Here is a 22,069-nt window from a genome sequence, read left to right as displayed (position 1 = left end):
GATCAATACCTGAATAAGAAAATTAGCCAAAGCACACAATCTGATTTTGCCTTGTTTTGAATTACAGCAGGTTTGTGTTTATTTCGCTCCCTTTTCCCTCCTTCCCTCTCTAGCACACTTCCCCTGTCCTTGCTCCCTGGTTACCTATTTATCAAATCTAGTCAGATTTGTGGCAATATAATAAAGTACGTGCAGGAAGATGTAATGCCTTTTGAAAAATGTTTACATGCATTAATATTTCCTAGTGAAACTGCAGCACTGCCACTCCCTCAGAGGAGATGGTTCAGGAGCAACAGCAAGATTTTCACACACCCTCCTCAAAAAAGCCATATGCAAACAATACAAAAAAATCTGCAAAGCCGAAGTGGGGATTGGCTGCGCACTCCCTCGCAGAAAACTCAAGAGGTCAGCAGCAAGGTTTCAACGTTGGGAATTAAAAAATAATAACAATAAAGAAGCAGCTCAGTCCTTTCATTCGATATTGGTAGCAATGGAGATGTGTAACTACACCTGGGCTAGATTTCAGATGCACAGAGGGCAAGACAGACACTAGAAGTCATCCCCATTCTTTGAAAGACTTCACCAGCGAGGGAACAAGCAAAGTCGATGCCTTTCCCAGCAATTCAGTGCTGTGTTTCTGGCAGCTGAACACACAGACCTCCCCAACTTCCCAATCTCTTCTTGCTAGTTTAAAGCCTATTTCATTTTACTCTGGAAATGGCCCTACAAGAGGGGGAGAGATGGAGAAAAAGAACACAGATACTAAGCACATTAAAAAAAAAAAATACTACCAAACCAACTGTTCAGATAGGGCACGTTGCCCAGATAAAATTCAATGGGAATAAAATAATTCCTTCTGCTTCCTACCCCAGCATCCCACTCTCCATGCCACCTACAATTGTGTCAAATGAAGAGAGAAAGCAAGACTCAGTCTTCAGCTTCCTGCTCCAGCACGTCACGCTGTGAAGCAAAGCCACCAACCGGGCGCCTGTGGAGAACTCAAAGTGTAAAGAAACCCCAGAGCATTCAACGTGAGACGAGGTCCCCCTGTCACATTAGCACACCGCAAGCGGCTTCAAACTAAACAGGCTGAGCGGGACCTGACATCTCCTTTACAAAGCTTCCCTGAGAAACTGCACATCTTTCTTCCTACCCCGTCATTTGCTGCTGCACACTGGGGCCACGACCCTCTTCTCTTGACACGGTGCACAGCGCAGGGCATCTGCTGGACACTCCCTGCTTTCTAATCAAGCAAACTGACCGGGTATCTCAAGAGAGACCCTGCAAAATGCACTTGTGCGTGTAATAAATACATATATTATGTATGCACACACATACATACACATGTGTGCACATATATACCTATATGCATACACACACAGATATTTTACTCCCTATGGTATGTGGTCAATGGGTTTAATACCCTTTTCCGCCACCTCTAACCCTGTGTTTGTTTAATCTTTATGTTACGCTCACAGAAGAATACTAAGTGTAACTATTACCAGAGATTATGCTGCACATAATGGAAAATGTACAAATGTCTACCAGTGTATCTTCAGTTTCCCAGCTTGTCTGTGGCAGACTAAGCCAGGAGTGTGCTAATTACAGCATGTTAATCAAAGAACTTTAAAGAGGAGGATAGGCCATAAAGCAGTCCTTTCCATAAACACCATGTAGCAAGAACCATCTCATTGGAAGAAACCAGGAAAGACACTTTCCCAGAAAGCAGCACTTACATACTGGATCAAGTCCAGCGAGGGACCACCAAAATGGTCAGCCAGATGAAGCATATGGTGTATGAAGAAAAGCTGAGAAAAGTTTGGGTGGGTTTCTTTGTTTGTTTGTTGGTTTGTTTTTTCCCCAAGCCTTAAAAAAAGGCAAGGGAGATCTTACTGCTATTACCCAATTGGGATGAGGTGGAGGGGGGGAACAGATGGACACAGAGTCAGACTCCCCTCAGAGATGTATGGTGAAAGGAAGAAGGGCAAAAGCCACCAGATGCAACACAGGAAATTCCCATTGGCCATAAAGACAAAAACTACTTCACCATGAAGGTGGCCAAACACCAGTAGAGAGGCCCAGAGAGCTTATGGACCCTCCATCCTCGGAGATCCTCAAAATTCAACTGGATGAGGTCCTTAACACCCCGCCTTAACTTCAAAGTTGGCTCTAACATCAAACTAGCTCTGCTTTCAGCAGAGGGCTGGACCAGGTGACTTCCAGAGGTCCCTTCCAACCCCAATTATTCCATGAAGTAACCAAGGCAAGAAAGTGCTCGATTGGCACCACCTAGACAACAGGGTTTGCTCTATGCCCTTGCCCGCTCCAGTGGGGAAGAGAGGCCATATCACCTTAAAAATACACACACACACCCACACACCCAGCCCACACCACCCTCGAACTTAAGATAACAGATTTCAACTTGGAGATGTAGAAGTAAGGTAAAACACCAAAACCACCAAGGAGGACTGTCATGGATATTAGACTTATTAATAATGTATTTTTCTTTTGCTTATTTGGGTTTGTTTTGGTTTGGGTTTGGTTTGTTTGTTTTTTAAGATTTGTTCCATTATTGCAGATGTTGACAAAGATGAACAAGGGTTTTTATGGTTTAGGACCTCTAAACCAGGCTGCAGTCCAGGCAGTAGGAATTTCCGTCAGTCCGTTCACTGAGCTTTAGACTGAATCCTCAATTACAATGACTTTAGTGCAGGTTTAAATCTCTGGGCCTTACCGTCTCCCAGAAAAAGGCAAGAGGAATGGAAAGATGCCACAGATTAAATGCAAGCTCAGTCCCAAGAAAACAGAACTGTAGGGCTTCTTTTTTCCTTTAAAAACGAACATGGATTTCCCTCTCCCCTCTGCATCCAGTGTTGATTTTCACTATTATGAAGTTACTGCAGTGTTTCCCCCCTTGAGGACCATAAAACCCAGAAAGAGCTTCTGGGAAGGTGGCCACAGAGCTCCCAAAACAATGCAAAATGTCACAGCTTTCCCCAGCCAGGGATTCCAGGGAAATCTAGCAGATTACCAGAGAGACAAAAGCAGTTTTCCCCAAACGGATGAATGATGCCTTTGCTGTAGTGCCTACAACTGTACTGCTCACCTAAGGCACCTCACTGCTGCCGTCTGTGGGCACACATGCTCCTGGGGGAGAGCCACCAAATACTGGAAAGGATGAATAGACCAACTATGAAAGGGGAAGAGGCACACTCCTGAGAGACTGGAAGGAAAAAAGAAAGGTCACTCTACAATTTAAGTAGATGACAGCTTCATGCAATTCCTTTCTTCAGTAAAAAGGACTGCACTTATCTCTGTTCAACCTAACCATCCCTAGATGCTGCAGAAGAACTGCAGTTTTACACTTACTACTCATGAGTTACCTGAGAAACAACAAAACACCGATCCAGCAGCAATGCACATTATAAGCACACGAATATCACGAGGAGACAGCTTCCTCTGTCCACCCTGGGAAGTTTAGTGTCCGGAGGTTGTTCTGTCCTGGAACACAGAGAAACTGAGTTTCGGCTTCATTTCAGTGTCAGCACTGGGCTGACGGGTACCCTGGCCCAACTGACCCGCCACCAGGATGGGCAGTGCTCCAGGAGACACACCAACTCCAGAAGCACTCAAGCACTGACAGACTTAGAGCCCGCACTTCTTCCTGGAGGGTGATGAGAAGATGGACAATTAATCTTGGAACTTGTCTGCCCAAGAAAGAGGCAATAAATTAAAAAAATAAAGGCAAAGATAGCAATAATGCCTGTGTTAGGAATATCATGGACTGAATTCATGTGTGTAAACCTACGCTCTTAGTTGGCCAAAGAAGAGGGTGAGGCTGGCAAGATGTCTCTAGGAAGGAAAGCAGAGTGAGGGAGCACTGGGAATCTGAAAAGCTACTTGACAGGAAAAACAAAACATCTGAAAGTAAGTTTGCTCTCTCACTCTTGCTCTAAAATGGAAGCAGTGATGACAGCTCACACCAGCAGAGTAAATGCAAGCGCAGAGATTGTTAGTGGCTACGTAAGCAGCCCTGGAAGACTGCAGCCCTGCCTCAGTTCACATCTGGTCTCACACACAGTCCTCAAGAGACCCAGGAGCTGGCCCTTGAACCCAAACTCTCAGCTCCCTGATGACCACCAGGCTAGGTTCTCACCCCAGTGAGATGATACAGTTAATGTCAAATGTGTATGAATAATTACAAAAATATTAACAGGAAGGAAAGGAGAGACATGGACACAGCGGAAACGTCCATCTGGTCTGGTTAGCAGGGCAATCTAAACGCATTATGCCCAGGTCCTTCTCAGATATTTCTCCAACAGTAACAAATATAATCTGGCTACATTTGACAGAAAGAGCCTAGATTCACAGCAACTTTGGAGGCCTGTATGCACCCACACAGCTTCCACAGCATACAAGGTATTCGGAAAATAAAGACCAAAGGAGCAAAGGCAGGGTGAGGACCTACAGCACTGCTCAGACCCTTACGCCTCCCACACAAAGAGAACCACCACAAAGTAGCCATAAACCCAGGAGGTGGAGAAGGACAGAAAGTTGTCATGCAAGGCGCTACCTGAGGGAACGTCCCTTGGTTGCAAGGGAAGCTCCTTCCCCCCACTCAGCTGCCATGTGCCACCGGTCTATATCTAACCCGTTAGGAGTCAACCATTCAGGTTAAAATCAGGAAAGTCAAGTTGCAAATATCAGCCCTCCCAAATGGAGACCAGTTACGAGCACAGCTGGTCAAGCCACACACACGAACACCATGAGGCAGACAGATGCTCCAGTAAGGGAAAGGGACACAGGCAGAGCACTCCGCTGTGCCAAGCTCTCCGGTCACCATTCCTTCAGCAGGTGCTGAAAATACTCCGCGCTTCTCCAGAAGCATTCAAAAGCTTTGTGGGAGAGGGTCAGGAAAATAACCCTCACCAGCACCATGCCTGCTACTTAGTCTTATTGATACAGAAAGATCAAACCAAGCTTCCAGCTGCTGTTTGCCTTCAGTGTTATACGTCAGTATAAAGGTATCGCTGGCAGCATTTCAATGCCACTTGGTTTTCCCTTGCTGCCGCTTCAGTGGTAGGAATTGCTGTTGTATTTGGATATTTGCATGCGGGGAAGCAGGGGAAAAGGGCTTTCTTCAGTTGCAGAACTCTTGCAGGATTTTGTTGACACACTCATTTTATGTGCAAAAGCATACAGTTAGACTTTCTTTGCAAAGCCCTCTCTCGCAGAGGCAGTATGTGTATTTAAACTAAGTGATAATGTATCCCTTTAATACAGCTTTTATTGTTCGAACAAATATTATTTTAAGCAAAGTGAATTCAGCAAGGATTCTGAAGGTGAAGCAACAGGAACTGAGGAAAGAGAGAAGGCAGAGGGGAAGACGGTGGGGACAATGGAACAAAGACTCCCCACCACCAGGCCCTTATCTCCAAAGCCGAGTGAGATCCTGAACACTAGCTCTATTTATGTCCCTTCCTTATAGCTGTACTTTTTAAGGCCACCAGAAAAGTTAGGGAACAAACATAGGTGACAAAGGCAAGGAGAAAAGATTTCAACCAGTGTAATGCAATTAAGCAACAGAAAGGAAAAATTCCTCTTCTCCCAACACAACAATCCTGCAGGAAAGCAAAGGATGGGGAAAAAAAAGAAACCCAAACAACTCTTGCCAGCTACCTCCAATTCACTTCAAGACAGCAAGTCGTAAGAGTGACAGGTCTGCAGTCTCTAGGAAAGGATACTCAAGTAGTATCACATGCTAGAGAAAACAGCCAAAAACTTTTGGGGTAGGAAAGATTGTTTTCCCCATTATTCCAGACTGACCAACAAAAGTGGAGGCATGACTTGCTGAGAGTTAAGCTGTAGTTCAAGTATAACAAGAACTATCCCATTCTGGAATAATCACAAGCACAATCCAAGTCCTCCAGAGTAGTGGGTTTTGAAACCAACGCACCCAGACACTTTTCAAGCACAGAGAAATAAGGAATCCCCCTACAGAAACCACCATCTCAGAGAATAGATCCAGAAAACAGTGACTACAGAGCTTGGCCTCTCCAGCAGCATGTTACCTAGGTAGCCCGAGTCTCGAGGCACTGCACTCTGGTTGCACAAAGCAAGCATGCTTTATGAAGAGGGTTCACACTCAAGGATTTTCTGTGCTTTGATGACAGATCTTCTGTCGGGTTCTCCAACAGCAGCTCGCTGAAGGCAGCTCAGGGGCTGCCCAAGAGAGTGGCAGCAGCTCAGTGACCACAGCAACCAGCCATCAATCAAAAGATGCTCATCAATGCATCAAAGTGGAAACTGCCACAAAACTAAAAATGTCTCAAGTCAAAATTTAATGGTGATGGGGAAAAAAAAGTAAAAAAAAAAAAAAATCAGATGTCCATGAAAACCTGTAAACTACTAAGACAGGACACCACACAAAAACTGAGGTTGCCTGTCTATGCCCTCCCCCTTCACATCCAGATGGAAACACCTCACTGAAATCACCAGCTTCATCTTCAAAACATCCATCTGAGGCAGACAAATGGCACCACCTTCCATTCGCACAAGCAGAAGGCCAGGAGAAACTACCAGATCTGGCCTTTTTTTGCGGTTTGTTTTAAGGCTTTTTTTTTTTTTTTTTTTTTTAAAGAAACATACTTGGCTTACACTGACGTCTTTAAAAAAAAAAAAAAAGTTGTAAGGGAAGACTGACAGTGACAGGATCCAAGCCATTATGTGCAGCATTTCAGGCCAGCATTTTTACCAGAGCAACAGCTCATCTGGATTTAACTCCCTTGCCTTGGAATTAAAATGCTATCTACATGAGTAGCACAGCAGAGCCAAAGATTGCAGCCAGGGAAGTGAATCCTCCAAGATTTCCCCCCACCCTGCTTCTAACTTCTGTTTTCCCAGAGGATCTGAAGAAACACAACCATTCCTCCCAGCCAGACAGTAGCAGAGGCTGGAGTCAAGAGTCTGGCCAGCAGCTTTTGCTGGTGGATCACAGGCACGACGGCTGCCTGCTCACACCCCCGTAGCTGCATCGCTTCCTTCTGGGCTAATGAGTAAAAAGTCGTCTGTGTCAGCAAGGCGAGCAAGTGTGACAAAGCACATGCAAGAAATAAGACCTTATATCAACAAAAATCCCATCAGCCAAATATGCCTCGAAAACTAATTACAATGACTAACTGGATCAGACAAAAAGGGAGAAATAAAATACAGGAAAAATCACAAGAGTTAGTTCAGCAAATGAACCTCTTAATTACAAGCTATCACCCATTTTACACCACCCTGGGATTTGGGCTCCAGCCTTGGTGTTACCTACAGCTGTTTCCCCACAGACAACAGCAATGCTCACAGAGCATCCAGGACCTTAAAAAAAAGTATATAGGAGTACATATGCAAAAACTACATTAAATCCTCCTGTTTCTTGCAATGGGGGTGCTAAGACTATCCCCCTTTTAGGTGACGCTGGAATTACAACTATTGCCCTCTGGGAGATGTGCAGTCCTGTTCAGGCAAGGCTTCCGCCTGGGGGGATGGCAGTTCTCACTTGCTCTTCCAATCCCTCATTTTCAACAGGAACAATGTCACAGGTATTATCATGAGGCCAATGAAAGAGAGAAATATTCTCACTCCTAGAATTTACACACCATCAACAGCATCCATTTCTTTTCTCTCTTTTTTTTAAATCTAGCAATAGCTAGACACATTTCTTTCTCATTTCCCTGTCTACCTCACCAAAATCACAGATCCTAGTACTTTTTAGCACCTCCCCCTGCTTCCTTCTTCTGCAAAGCTTTTATTTGGGCCTAACAAGCAAAAAGCTCATACGGTGGTTTCCTTCCCCCACCCTCCTCACTTACTACTTCCTCTAGACTTGCCTTGAGACAATCAAATGCAATTCCTAAATTAAAATCCGTTTATTATGAATTAGCTATGCTGGAGCTTTCCTGCATGCTGCTCTACACAAGGAAAGAAAGTTTGCAATGCTGTGATGCAGGGCTTGCTCCTCATTTTTCTTTACTGCTCTTTTAAGTGTCTGTGCAAAATGCCCTGCTGACCCATCTGAAGCTGAGTGATAAGCAGCTGATCTACTGTGTTTTACCGAATGTCTCTTATCTAAAACCATCTCCTTAAGCAAGCCATATGCTGCAAACATACTTTGAAATGCCTCCATAATAATCTGAGAAGCAGAACTGTTTGTCAAATGGCACACGCACTACTGTTGGCCACTTGGAATAACCATCAGCCACAAGTAGGTACATATGCTCATTGTGATCTGCAAAAATCAGCATGGCATCTTTGCCAAGGCTTAGCAAATGCCAGAGTGGTTTCTAGTTTTGATAACTACCGTTCACTTTGGTTAATTTCTCCTTTTACATGAAGTTTCAAGCCTGATTACCAACCACGAATATGTAACAAACTGCTCCTTTCAATTTGTTGTGGTGATAGTCATGCCTTTCACCCAACATCCCAACATGAAAGATTTATGGTGTTAATCATGCACATCATAGTAAACAGTCATTCTCTACTGTCGATTGCATTTTTCTGCTGGAATAAGGATGAAAGTCCTGAGCTACTTATCATTTGACTAGCCAGAAAACAAACTATTATTGTGCTATTTTAACCAAAGCTGGAGCTTAGTTTCTATGGGTAACGTCTTCAGATGCAGCTACATGGTTCAGGAGCTTGACTATCCCATTTTGAAAAACAATTTAGGAACATAATCACAGCTAAATGCAGGGCTTGTCTATGCAAGGAATTATTCAGGAATAGCTTTTCAAAATTCAAAATTAAAGGTTAATTCTAGACCTGTTGTCTAGAGGCTCTCTTTCACAACAGCAAGCTGCATTAAGCCAGCTTGCATTCCCGCATTGCAAGCTATGCTTGCTTGAAAGATACCACAGAGCAAGAACAACCCTGGCATTTGTCTTGCTAGAGTTAGCAGCTACTGGATTGCGGTAGCTAAGCCGCTGCAGCCCTTGAGCTTCAAACTGCATCCCACAATAAGCCAGCTAGTTGGATTTATAGGATCACTACCCAGTTGCACAGCCAGGAGTTGAGTATATTTGTTTGCGCTGCAATCCAAAAGCAAGCATGAACCTGGTGTAGGTGCCCCACAACTTATTTATCAAGGAGTCGAGCACAGTATGTTGCTGCCAGGTGACCCCAGGTGCAGGGGGCTCAGCACACACTGCAAAGCCCGCTCAGGACGTTGCATAAATGGCTGGAGCACAGGCCAGGCTGAGCTCCACGCTGTTATAGCTGTACTGTGATCAGTAACCGAAACAGCTAAGTTAAAGCTAATTTAAAGAGTGCACCCACAAGTTACAGTCCTACTTTTGCATAGGCATAGTGTACATGCACCTTAAGTCGATTTGTTTGCAAAAACATTCCCCTAATCCCACTGTCTCATAGCATTGGAAAGCTCCTGTATTCTTATCCAGTTTCCAAGTATTCCTCATTTGTAGAGGTACAGGGAATAGTAAGGCACCATCTTTCACTACACCTTAAAACGCAGATCTTCCCAACCTGCAGCTAACACCACTGCCCACTTCTGAGTCCCAATCTCCAGAGATAAGGAGGTCTTCTTATTCAGCAATTATTTGATGACTGATCAAGATAATCCCCTTCTCAAACACATACTTGTGAATTTTAATTGCTCTAAATATAAAAGAAAAATATCTCTTCCAAAAAAAAAATCCCACAAAAATCACTGACATTAATTCCTTTTGGCCTTTGTTAGCATTTGGGAAACAAACACTAGAGGTTTCTTCTTACTAACTTCATACTTGCAAGAAAAACAGGAATACAGCTTAGCACATATTTAAAATAACAAAACGTGTTGGAATATTCAGACTTTCCTTTTGCTTCTTCAAAAGCTGTGCTCTACTCTGGCATCCAGAATCCTTGATTCTGAGATAACTGGATCAGAGCCTGTTTTCAATGGCTTATTGCTTCTTACCAAGGATGTATTTACCTTGGATCTATCAGCCACAGGGATTGCACTTAATACCAGCTGCACTCTACCAGAGAGAAAAGGATGGTTAAAACTTTGCTGGTGTTCGATTCTCCATTCTGCCATGGGCAAATCACTTAATCTCCATCTCATTTCCCCAGATGCAGAGTGGAATAACTGTAGGCAACAGAGGTGTTGTAAAGGTGGAAGTTCATAGATATTACAGTGATGGGAAACACATAAACCCACAAGAAATCCTACTTGTGTACTCTGAGAGGGATTTTCAGGGTCGAACAACTGCAGTGGAAATGCCCCAAACCAGTTAAGTTTTCTTGACACCCCAGCTGGATTCACTTGTCTGGCAGGGGAGTTCAGTCTCCCATCCCCAGCTGGCTCTTGCTGCTCAGGTTACTGTTGTGAGCCTCAATTTCTCACATTTCTGCTATTTCAAGGGATGATCCGAGTCAGAATAATCCGTTTATTAAACTTAGCGAGAGACAGTCATTCTTCACTCTAATTCTACAAATGCCTTTTTCTACCGTGCAAGGCACGCAACAAGCACCAGAAGGTGAAACAGCATTTGTAAGCAAAAGCCATTTTGCCACATTTCTCAAACGTCTGTCTGAATCACATCTTTGTTTTTCCTTTTTATTTCATCACAAAGGCACACAAGAGATGCACAAGATTCCCATCCACATTTATTTTAAAACAATTTACGCCAATTAGTGAAGGACCATTTCCTTCTGAAACAGGAGCAGCAACGGCAAGCAGCTACTCTTGTATTAAAAGTCCACCTGCAGACATCCTAAAGCCTTTCTCACAGCTTGACTTTAGCTTTCAATGTTATGTCAGTTCTTCTTTAGGCGACATTTGCTAATTTGTCTTTAGAAACTGCCATCTTACTGCACCTTTGTCAATTGCTATCCTCACCCTGCCATCATTTCCATTTACACGAACCCAGCAAAAGTATCCGCACGCCGTTTGTCCTACACCATAAGTGAGCACATCACAGCCAGCCAGATTTTTAGTTACATCAGTGATATCTCCCCTATGAAAGCTAAAGCAAAGGGTAACAGCCAACACCACATCCACGAGCAATTTGCAGCACGAGTGAAAGGAGCAACAGGAAAGCGAGAGGCTGGCCAGATCGATAAAAGCTGCTTGAGATCCCTGCTCGCCACCTTGCTGCACCCTCTCCCTGGAGGTCTGCAGCTCAGCACAGAGCCATGACCTGCTCAGTCAGTGACTCTGAATCACCAGGCCACTCTAGCACCACGGCTGTCCTGCCTTCTTTGCAACCACTGAAATATATAACTGTGTCTACGCTGCTGTTGATTACTAGCATGATACTAAGAACATGGAGTGCTTTACAGAAGCATACAAAGGGAGCGTCCTTCTCAGAGGAGTTTAAACATTACTAGACCATACAGCTCTGTAGATTTTGGGAATACAGTCATACAAGCATGCGCTCGGGTAACCATATTGCCTAGTCTAGAAGAACAAGTAGAAAATTTAAAGAAATAATAATTTATATTCAGCTGTCTCTCTCTCTCTAGTTCCCTGGTTAACTTCAGACATCTCGCTTTGCCAGCCATGGACCAGATTATTTAGGCATTAATACTTAAGGTATTAGCAGTCAGAAGCCAACCTGAGATACAGCACAGCCAACGCACTGGTGCAAAGAGCTCCCTGTAGGCAGCCATAATGCTCTGAAGACAATGTTGCACTAAGCTAGGGCCCCTAAGTCATGTTTTCCCAAGAGCCAAAGCACCAGCATCAATCAAATGCCTCTGCTCTGGCGCCCTCAGCTCTCCTGCCCCACAGAGCCAAGGAGATACATTGCAGCACTAATGCCCCTGGAGTCACCTGAACACATTAGAGGCCCCCATAGCCAGCCGCCACCTTGCTGTCTTCTTTTCTCCTCCTGCCAGAGCATTATCTTCATCACTGACATAGACAGCGGGATTGAGTGCACCCTCAGCAAGACTGCAGACGACACCTAGCTGAGTGGTGCAGTTGACACGCCTGAGGGACGGGATGCCATCCAGAGGGACCTGGACAAGCTCGAGAAGTGGGCCCATGTGAACCTCATGAGGTTCAACAAGCCCAAGTGTAAGGTCCTGCACATGGGTCAGGGCAACCCTCAGTACCATTAGTATCAGTATTCATCCTGGGGGATGAAGGGATTGAGAGCAGCCCTACGGAGAAGGACTTGGGGATACTGGTGGATGAAAGGCTGGTCATGAGCCGGCAATGCACGCCCGCAGCCCAGAAAGCCAACTGTATCCTGAGCTGCATCAAAAAAAGCATGGTCAGCAGGTCGAGGGAGGCAATTCTGCCTCTCTACTCCACTCTGGTGAGACCCCACCTGGAGTACTGCGTTCAGCTCTGAAGCCCTCAGCACAGGAAAGACATGGACCTGTTGGAGCAGGTCCAGAGGAGGTCCACAAAAATGATCAGAGGGATGGAACACCTCTCCTATGAGGAAAGGCTGAGAGAGTTGGGGTTGTTCAGTCTGGAGAAGAGAAGGCTTGGGGAGACCTTATTGTGGTGAAACACTGGAACAGGTTGCCCAGAGAAGTTGTGGGTGCCCCATCCCCAGAAATGTTAAAGGTCAGGCTGGGCAGGGCTTTGAGCAACCTGATCTAGTGAAAGATGTCCCTGCCCATGGCAGGGGGATTAGAACTAGATGATCTTTAAACGTCCCTTCCAACCCAAACTATTCTGTGAGGACACCTCTTCCCCCATATCTGTTCAGATTTCTTTAACTCCAAAAACAAAACCCCAAACGAACAAAAAAAATAAACCCAAAAACACAACCACGCAGATATGTGAAGAAAAAAGAAATGGAGGCTATGGTTGAAAAGCTCATTCAGGATTCAGGAGGCCTGCACTCACTTTATTGTGTGATCTTTTATGGGAAACGGACAACAAGATGCTCCTGGAAGGAAAGAATAGCACTTTCCCAGTCCACAAGAGTATTACAAAGGAGAGAGGGGGGCGGGAGGGGGGGCGGGAGGGGTGGGGGAAAGGATCATGAACTGCTTGGGTACGATGTGACAGACCCTAAAACAAACTAGAGAGAGATGCAAAGCAGCATGCAAGCAGCCAGCACCAAAAACCTGGAAGCAGCAGCTCAATCCCGGGCGTTCACTCCCGCGAACTTCGGCCTCGCTCCCACCCTCGGGAAGAGGCCGGGAAGATGGACAGGAGGGTTTTTCCCGAGGTCCGCCAAGGTGGCAAACGGAGAGGACGAGCTGCCTCCGGGCGTTACCTGACGCTCAGCCGACGCTGCCGAACGGCGGACAGCCAGCCCGTCACCCCGGGGACACGCCGCCAACCCGCCCCACGCGTGTCCGGCAGGGCGCGGCAGCGCCCCGGTTCGGCCGGGAGACGGGCGCTCCCAAAGCAGCGTTTCGGTTTCCACGGGGTTTGCCCTGAGCAAGTCCCGGCGCCCCCCCCCCCCCCCCCCAACCCTTCCCCGGGGGAAGGGGTGCACCCCCGGGCACCCCCCACCCAGCCGCCGGGGCGGTGCAACGCCTCCCTCTGCCGGGCAGCGGCGGAGCGGCACGGCCCCGCCGCCCAGATGTGCCCCCCCCAGATGTGCCCAGCAGCCACAGCTGGACGGTGAAGGAGGGGCAGCTTCGTTCGCCTTTCCCTTGGGCGGGAGGGAAAGCAGGAGTCGCCTGAAGCCGGCGCGCTGCACCTGGGCAGCAGTCAGGAAAGCAAGCCGGGAGTCGAAGCCTTCCTTCGGAGAAACACCTGACACCGGGCATGAAAACTCCCTGCCTCCCAACAAGTCCTGTCCCAGCTAACCTGCAGGTAACAGCCCTTCTCTGACTTAACTTTTGCTGAGCCAAGATCAGCTCATGCCTGGGATCTCCCTTTCCTGGCTCCGCTTCTCAAGTTCTTTCCTAGCTCTTTAATGCAGCGCTTTTGATTGCCAGCTCCATGGGTTATCACACATTTAGTTTCTTCTTTTAAACACTAAGCAAGTGCTTGGCTATAAAAAAACCAATCCTCTGTTCATTCAACCCCTTCCCCCAAATAAAGGGCAGATGAAAGCTTTTTTCGTTTCAAAGCAAGTACTTTGGATCCCAATAGAGCAGAGATCTCACCAGTTAAACATGGGCACAGAGACATGAAACACATGCACTCTCCTCTCCCACTCCTTCGCAGCACATCACTCTCTCTGGTAGATCCTGGAGGCCCTGCCAGATCTGCATGCCGCTGCGCAGTGTCAGTGCCGTATCCCTCCCCCTTCCTCCACAAGCCTGGGGGACACTGGCATATTTTCCCCTTCTGAATTTAAACCTGTGCAACACCAGCAGATGACGATTGGCAAAAGGTGGCTGGGACATGGGCACTTGATGTGTTCACCTTGACTGCTTGAGAGCAGGAACAGTCTCAAAGTTTTCTTAATAGTTTCAGTCTACGTAAGAGTAGGGCTTAGTCTGGGCTACCAGATATAGCCTAAAGAAACCCACATTGTATTACCAGGTGCGGCTACCCACAGCATCTCTGAGAACAAAACAACACTTTCCACTGTCTCTTGTCTGGAAGGCTCATCTTCCCCACAGCAAAATGCAGCCCCCTCTGAAGACACAACACAGCAACCCCCCTGCACAAAAAATACCAACATCTCACCTACCCTGATGAGAACTTCCCCAGTGAACTGTCCCTCCAGAGCTACACAGGCAAACCACTTGACTGCAGACTTACCTTATGGTGACTAAAGACAACTTCTGCAGGTAGGGTTCAGGACATTTCCACAAACGGAGTAGGAAACACCCTCCACCCCAAGCAGTCTTTCACTCATACAAATGCATCTCACTTGCTTTTGCCAGCACATTGGCATTGGGCAGAATGCAATTTTTCCCCATCCCCCATTTCTGCCCTCGTAACAAGCCGTAGCCACGCAGGCAAGGCTCAGGCATAGACTATGCTTAATGAACCAAGAGAGCACGGTATGTGTTGAGGGAGGGACTGGAAGCCTGAAACTGCACTATTCAAGCAAGCAGAATAGCAGTAACTCCTGTCAAAACACGGGTAAAACAGTAGGGCTTCTGGTTGATGGGAAGCATCACAAGATCTCTGAGTTTCCAGCATGGAAGTCACTTAGTCTTGTTCCTTAAAAATAAGAACAGCAGCCCCAGCAGCACACCATCCCTTACTGCCACTGCTGAATTGCTGTCTGACTACTGAACCTCCAAGGCCATCTTCTGCTGCATCTTCCACTTACTGGGAGCCACTTATTATATCTCCCTCCCCTCTCTCAAACTCATCTGAAATACATATATATATTTCAAAAAAATCCAGTGCAAACCTGACACGGTGATAATTTTAAAAGCTATGCTGCTCATGTCAAATTATTCAACATCTGTCTTCATGTTCCCACAAAAATTAGCATAGGATGGTGGTTCCTGATGACACCTATAGTGAAATATTTTGACTTCTACCAGCAAGTTGCAAACAACCTGTCAAGAGGATAATGTCAGTTTTCTAGTACTGCATATTAAAGCCAATTGAGGGCTTATCTGGCTTGTGAAGCTACTGACCTGACCTAAAAACAGAGGCTCTAGTGTCACAGGAGGGTGAATCTGACACACTACAGCTGGAGAACAGCAAGGCATGCTGAAGCACAGGGCTGGCCAGATTTAATGTCTTGACCTTAAAGAGCTGCTAAAGAACTATGCAAATCTTGGACCGACCCAGTCCTTTGGTGAGACTATTTCTATAGCCCTCCAGTTACAAAACTCATTCTTGGAACCAAAAGGCTACAGCCTAAGCCACCATAGATTTAAGGGCTGGACAACAAGGAGAAATGGCTGAGCACAAAGGATGTGTGTACATATGTACACACACACACAGGTAAATATATATATATGTCTGGAGGACCACTGTGCTCATACATCGCATTTTCAACAGATTCAGCCAAGAAGTGGCTCACAGGAGCCAGCTCCACTGCTACTTTAGCCAGCGATCTGCTCACCCATTTCTGAGGGCAGAGGGTGCACTGGGATAGCAGCAAGGAAGCTGATCTCCTCGTCTGGACTCTTGTTCCCGCTGGCAAAACAGCTATAGTTGGGGGCAGGGGAGAGGGACTGATCCGAGTCACCAGGCTCAAGGTGAACATTAGAGTGCGTCTGTGCCCCCAGAAACTGGCAGAAAAGACACACACAGGTTGCAGGAGAGTATGAGGCATCCTGCTTGCACAATGCTGCATTGAAAACTCTAGGAAAAGAGTCTTTTACTTTACAGGTAAAAGGAGCAGGAAACAAATCATGTCATGCGTACATGAAATAAAGAAGTGCGGATGTTTATGGCCTAAACCCAGGATATGTTTTACCATGACACTCCTCCATCGCAGATGCAAGAAAACATTCTTCCAATAGATTTTCTGGCTGCCCATAGTGGCATCTCACAGGTGATTCAGTGTGATGGTGTCTCTTTAAAGAAGGAGATTACTGGGTCATTTATTCCCCACCTCAGAGGCCAGCGCAGGACTACTCCGTACTGAAAGTGCTTCACCCCCACCAGTTTCAAGTGCCTGAAGCAAAGCAGCCCTTCCGGCCCCTCTGATCACAGTGCCAGGCAGCTTTCACTGCTGCCCAGCCTAAACCTTCCTTGTATTCCCTTTCCATCACCTTGCTGTAGCCCCTCATCACACACTGTGATGACCATTCCTGAAATGCCTTTTCTGCAGGTGAATTATGAGAGGCAGAGGACAAAACATCCTGCTCTTTTACTCAGCCTGAAAGGCTGCTGCTGATCAGCTGGATTGTGCTAGTTGCAAGACAACCCACAAATGTTAATCATATATTGCACATGGAGTAAGCAGAGCAGCAGCCCCGTGCATGCTCTGAACCAGAGCTACGCAAGTCCCAAAGTCTGCAAGGCTGACTAGGAAGCAAGAGGCATACTCTTCCCTTTGGAACCCTCCCCCCATCCTCCCCTTTCAGTCTAATTTATAGTCTTTAAGTGTTGATAACTCTAAGCCTGGAAGGGCAAATCCCCTTTCTCCTTACCTCTTCCTCCCTCCCACCAAATTCTGACATTTCCTAGAGATCTATTACAGCTTGCTCCTCATCTTGACCAGCAGCATTAATGCACCAGGATTGAAAGGCACATGCAGTTTGGGAAATGGGGTACCACAAAAGGCTAAGCAAAGTTGCCTCTTGGCAGTCTGCTGAACTGCCTTCCTTATCAGGCCAGCCTTGTCTTACTGCAACAAACAAGGCTGAAAGGATGGGATCAGCTAATGAGAAGAGGGTTTCAGACACACTTCAGTCATTACAACAAATGCCAATTTATATAACAAGCCTCTTCAGGTAGCAGGCTAAAAGCACCTTGACTCCTAATTAAATTGCACCTCCATTGCAAATGCTCCTTCCCCAGAAACCTCCTTACACACATTTTATTTATACCATTCATCTCAATAAACCTCTCCAACAACTCTGCTCTCCTAGACAGAGGTCTTTTGTGCACATCCATGTGGGTGTATTATTTAAAGGGTACATCACATGGATACTTTATCTAGTTTAATCTGATTTAATCTCAGCAGATTTACTAAAGTGAAATATATTTATAGACCCATATAGATGCCTCTCGTCATCTCCATCACCATAAATAAATATTCAAAAGCAGAAAAACAGATCTGAAACATGATACTTGAGTTCCCATAATTTCTACAACAAGTGCCACATGAGACTGACATTCACAACACAGAACACTCAAGTACAGCTTAAAGCTATGGCAAGAGACTAACATTTAGGACAAACCAAAGTGGAGGGGGGCAGCAGGACTAGTTTCTAATCCTGCATTAGTTATCCTTGCAAATATAACTGTATCAATCCAGCTCTGCTTGAGCCATCAAAAACAGCAATCTCGCATCCAAACTAACAGTGCTGGCTGCACAAGGCATGAAATCAGTGCAGGGCAACGGTCTGAAGGCAGGATTGGGAAAGACAATATGAAAACTATTAGTCACCATAGAAGTTTGCAAATACACTGCTCTGGGCTGCACTCAGAGACAGCTGCGTATTAAGGCTCCTGACGGTCTCAGTAAACAGTTTGAAGAGGTAGGGGAGGGGAGAGGAGGGAAGAGACTGGATTTCTCCTTTGTGTAGTTAAGTAAGAAAATAGATAGAAGTAGTGTACCATTTTGACTTAAAAGGATGCCTTCATCTTAGTGCATGTCTATATCTGTGCTTTCTTTTGTACACAGCTTCTCCAATCTCTCTCTGAGAGAAAAAGACAAAAACATCAGTAAGTTATTCTGAAGATCTAATTTAACAGCAACTCTATCAAATGCATGTTCACTGAAGTGGATGAAAAAATACAACAGGCAACCTTCTAAAGCACATTTAAGCAAAACCGGTTTTAAGCTCTGTCCCTCTTGCTACGATCCTGAGCAGAGAGGCCATTCTACAGCAAGTGACAGCTACGCAGCAGCAAGCACACTGAAACAAAATACTAAAAGTTCGGCTAGAAGCAGATTACCTGTTTTAAAGGATTAAATAACCTGCCCTGACCAGGTTTCTGTACCACAAATTCATTCTACTCCTCATCTTTCCAGCCTTTGGAGGGTCCTACAATTTTCCTCTGGACATGCAGACTGGGAGAAAACATATACTGGGAGGAAGAAAGAAAAAAGAAAGGAAGCTAAACACCCTCTATTTAAAATGGTTATTTTACAAAACAGACCCAAACTCAAATTAACATCCCAGCCCTCAAGGAGAAAGGAGGAATTGTTTCCATTAAAGAAATACATCATTAAAAAGTGACCTACAAAGACTTACCCATAGTCAGTGAGACTGAACTGATCTTTGCCAGAGCTCACACAAGAGACTGGCTGCGTGCTGTTAAAAAAGGGGGAGCGGGGGGGCTGGATTCTCTCACTGGGGTCTCTCTTCAGAGCTCAGAGAGCTTGGCTTGTTAAAGGCAGAGGCATGCCTTCCAGAAGGACTTTACAGCAACGCACAACTGAGTTGTAAGCCAAGATAAAGCCGGCTTGTTATGAGAGGCAAGTCCTGTGGGTTGCTTTTATTTATTTTTTCCCAGTGTATTGGAAATGCAGATCTTGTAAAGCAAGAATTAAGAGAGGGCTGGGAGAGGGAAAGGGGGGCTGCACGGCTGGCTAAAGTAAATCCCGGCTGTTCTCTCAAGCAGGGCTTGTGCTCGGCGGGGGCACGGGCTGCCATCCTCAGCCTCTGCCCCCTGCCCTCCTCTCTGCCCTCGGAAGCTGAGGGGCGGCGGGAGCCAGACCTCTCAGGGGGACACCTGAGCTTGCCATCTGCCACCCTGCCTGCAAACAAGGAGGGAAAGTAAGCACCATAACTGCAATAAGAATAATAAAAAAATAATACTAATAAAAGAGAAAAAAAATCAAGCAGCTCGACATCAGCTCTGCCACAGACCACCCCCCACCCACCCCCACGATCTTAAGAAGAAAATCGGCAGCAAAGAACAATAGGGTGCAAAAGTAGCCTCACCCCTCGCCCCCCCGGGGAAGGGAGGGAGCCCGGCGGGGCTCGCCGTGGGTTGTGCGGGGGAGCTGGGGCAGGGCGGGGTGCCGGCCCCGCCGAGCCGGGCAGAGCCGGGGAGCGCCGCCCCGCACGCCGGCGGCGGGGAGCGGGCTGCCCCCGGCAGCAAGGGAGACCCCCGGCACCCCGGCAGGGAGCCCCGCCGAGGCAGCGGCGGCCGCCCTCCTCTTGGCTTCCCCGTTCCGGTGCTCCTGCAAGGAAGCAAACCCGCAAGGGCAGCGCGGGGAGGGGGATCCTCCGTCCTCCCCCTGCCCCAAAGAAACTGCAACTCGGAGGTGCTCCCAGAGCCGCGCCGCCGTGTTCCGCACGCCGGCATCAGCGTGGCATCCCCACGCGAGGCGGGTGGCGGGAGAGGGGAGGCAGGGCCGGGGCCGGGGGTCGCGCCCCGCGGCAGCTCTCGCTCCCCCCGGGTCGAGGCGCGGCCAGCCCGGCGGCGGCCTCGCCAGCGGTCCCTGCGTGCCATCTCGGCGGGCTCGTAAATCGGAGGCGGCCAGGGGTTACGGCAAGGAATTATGAAGTAGCTACAGGCGCTGGAAGCCCTATTGCTGCATAAATCTCTCCGCTCAGGCTGCGACGAGCTTCGCCGGCATCATTTACTTTCTCCTGCAGGTGCTTTTTAACTTTGATCCCACCGCCGCCGTCTGCGCCCTCGCCTCGCCTCCCTCCCCCCCCCCCCCCAACCAGCGACCGCGACAACGTCTCTTACCGTAAACCCCTTGTCCCCTGCTGTACACCGGCACCAGAGACAGGAATAAAAAACAGATCATCTCCATCTTCAAGGCAGAGCCTTCATCGCCGGCGAAGAAAAGCAGCCAAAACAGCCCAGGCAGCATCCGGCGGGGGAGCGAGGAGCAGGCGAAAGCCTCCCGAAACGCCGCCCCATGCGCCCCGCTCCGCGCCGGGCACCGGCGCCCCTGGGGCGGAGGAAGGGACCCCCCCACACCAGGGCCGCCTGGGGATAAAATTTAAAAGAAAAAAAAAAAAAAAAGAAGGGAGAGAGCGAGGGAAGGAGGCAGGGAGGGCAGGAAAGCGGAGCGCCGCTTCCCGCTTCCCCTCGCCAGGTTGCTCGAGGATCTCCAGGAAAACGGGCAGCCTCGCCCGCACTCGGGTGACGGGGAAAGGCCAGCCCGGGGGTACTGGGCCGGCGCCGGGCAGGGGCAGGAGCAGGGCCCGGACCAGCCCAGCGCTGCCCCCCCGGCCCCTGCGGGAACGGGGGTTTCTTTGTTCAAGCGGGAGCCACCGAGCGCTGCCCGAAGTCCCGCCGCTGCCCGAAGTGCTGCCAACTGGGGCCAACTTGGGAGAGTCCTCGCCCTCCCTCCTCCCGACGAGGCTCTGGCCGCAGCCCCAGGAGCGAACGGGGGGAAGGAGAAGGAGGTGGAGAAAAAGGGGGGAAGCGAGGGTGGGGGGTAGGAGCCAGCTGCTGAAAGGCGGAGGGAGGGATAGGTGATTCTCTCTCCTCTTTTCCAGATCTTCTGGGGAGGGGATTGTTGTAATTAATCAAATCCAGGAAGGATTTTTTTTTTTTTTTTTTTTTTTTTAAAGCGGCTCCCAAGAGCTCCCCCAGCTGCACTGCATCGCCCCAGCCAGCCTGAAGGGAGAAGCAAACGAGGAGCAGATAGACCACGCACCCTCGCTCCGCCTGCAGCTCGGCCCGGCTCTCCTCGCCTCCTCCCCAGCCTGCCAGGTCCTTCTCCCTTCAAAACTTTCCCCGATGTTGTGTGCCGGGTTCGGGCGGGTGCCTCGCCTCCGCTGCTTGCCTGCTCCGCCCGCCCCGCGGATGATTTGCAGCCGTAGAGAGGTCCGTGTCGCTCTCCCTCGACGGCTGCCGGAGCTCCTGGTGGGAACTAACAGGGGCCGCAGCTGGAAGGCAGCCGACGAGGAGGGACAAGAAGCTGGAGAAAGTTGGGTTACTCCTGCCAGACGCCGGCTGGAAACCGCTTGGCAGGTCCTTGCCCCACCGCTTTTTCCTGAAGCGCCAAAATCTCCTGCAAAAGTTGCCGGGAGCGTCACCGCTCCCTAGCCGGCCCCGGGGCGCTCCGCTCCGCCGACCCCCGACGGGGCGTCCGGGGGGCACGGCACCGCACCGAGCCCCGCCGGCCGGGCTGGCCCGCGGCCGCCTCACCCCTCCCTGCCTGCCGGGCGCGCCGTATTTTCTTCCCCTTTGGCTTTCCAGGTTTTTCCCCTCCCCTCTTCACCATTTCATTCCCCTTCGGTTAACCAAAAAAAAAAAAAAAAAAAAAGAGCCAATTAAAGCAGCCGTGCTCGGAAGAGCCCTGCCTCCTGCCCAATTCTGCGAGCCTTCCCTCGCCCCGGCCCCATTAGAGACAGCACCGCAGGGCTGGGGAGAAAAAGGGACTTGCTTCGGGCGGAGAGATCAGACGTCAGCCCGGGCGCCCTACAGCCTCAGGACACTCACGGCAAGGTCGGCTTCTCCCGGGTGGGACCTGAGATGCGAAAAGCCCAGGGTCAGCGGGGGCTGGGGGCTGGGGGCGCCTCCTGGCTTGCATGGGCAGCGAGCCGGGGGCGGGGGGGTCTCCTGTGTCGGCGCTGGCTGGTGCCAGCAAAGTTTTTT

At 48.5% G+C, this 22,069-nt stretch overlaps 1 protein-coding gene across 1 annotated transcript in view; it reads right to left on the bottom strand.

Moving 5' to 3' along the window:
• The window catches only part of MDGA1 (MAM domain containing glycosylphosphatidylinositol anchor 1), a 146,379-nt gene extending 126,049 nt beyond the window's left edge, over nucleotides 1-20,330 (bottom strand). The window contains exon 1 of the mRNA XM_050894416.1: nucleotides 20,204-20,330. Within this exon, the coding sequence (XP_050750373.1) occupies nucleotides 20,204-20,330 (127 nt within the window). The remainder of the gene's footprint in view (nucleotides 1-20,203) is intronic.
• Nucleotides 20,331-22,069: the final 1,739 nt, after the last annotated feature.

This window comes from Gymnogyps californianus, chromosome 3 (assembly GCF_018139145.2).
Source record: "Gymnogyps californianus isolate 813 chromosome 3, ASM1813914v2, whole genome shotgun sequence".
NCBI lineage: Eukaryota > Metazoa > Chordata > Aves > Accipitriformes > Cathartidae > Gymnogyps > Gymnogyps californianus.
The sequence above is the reverse complement of the archived record's forward strand: the minus strand, read 5'-3'. Positions and strand labels throughout refer to the sequence as shown.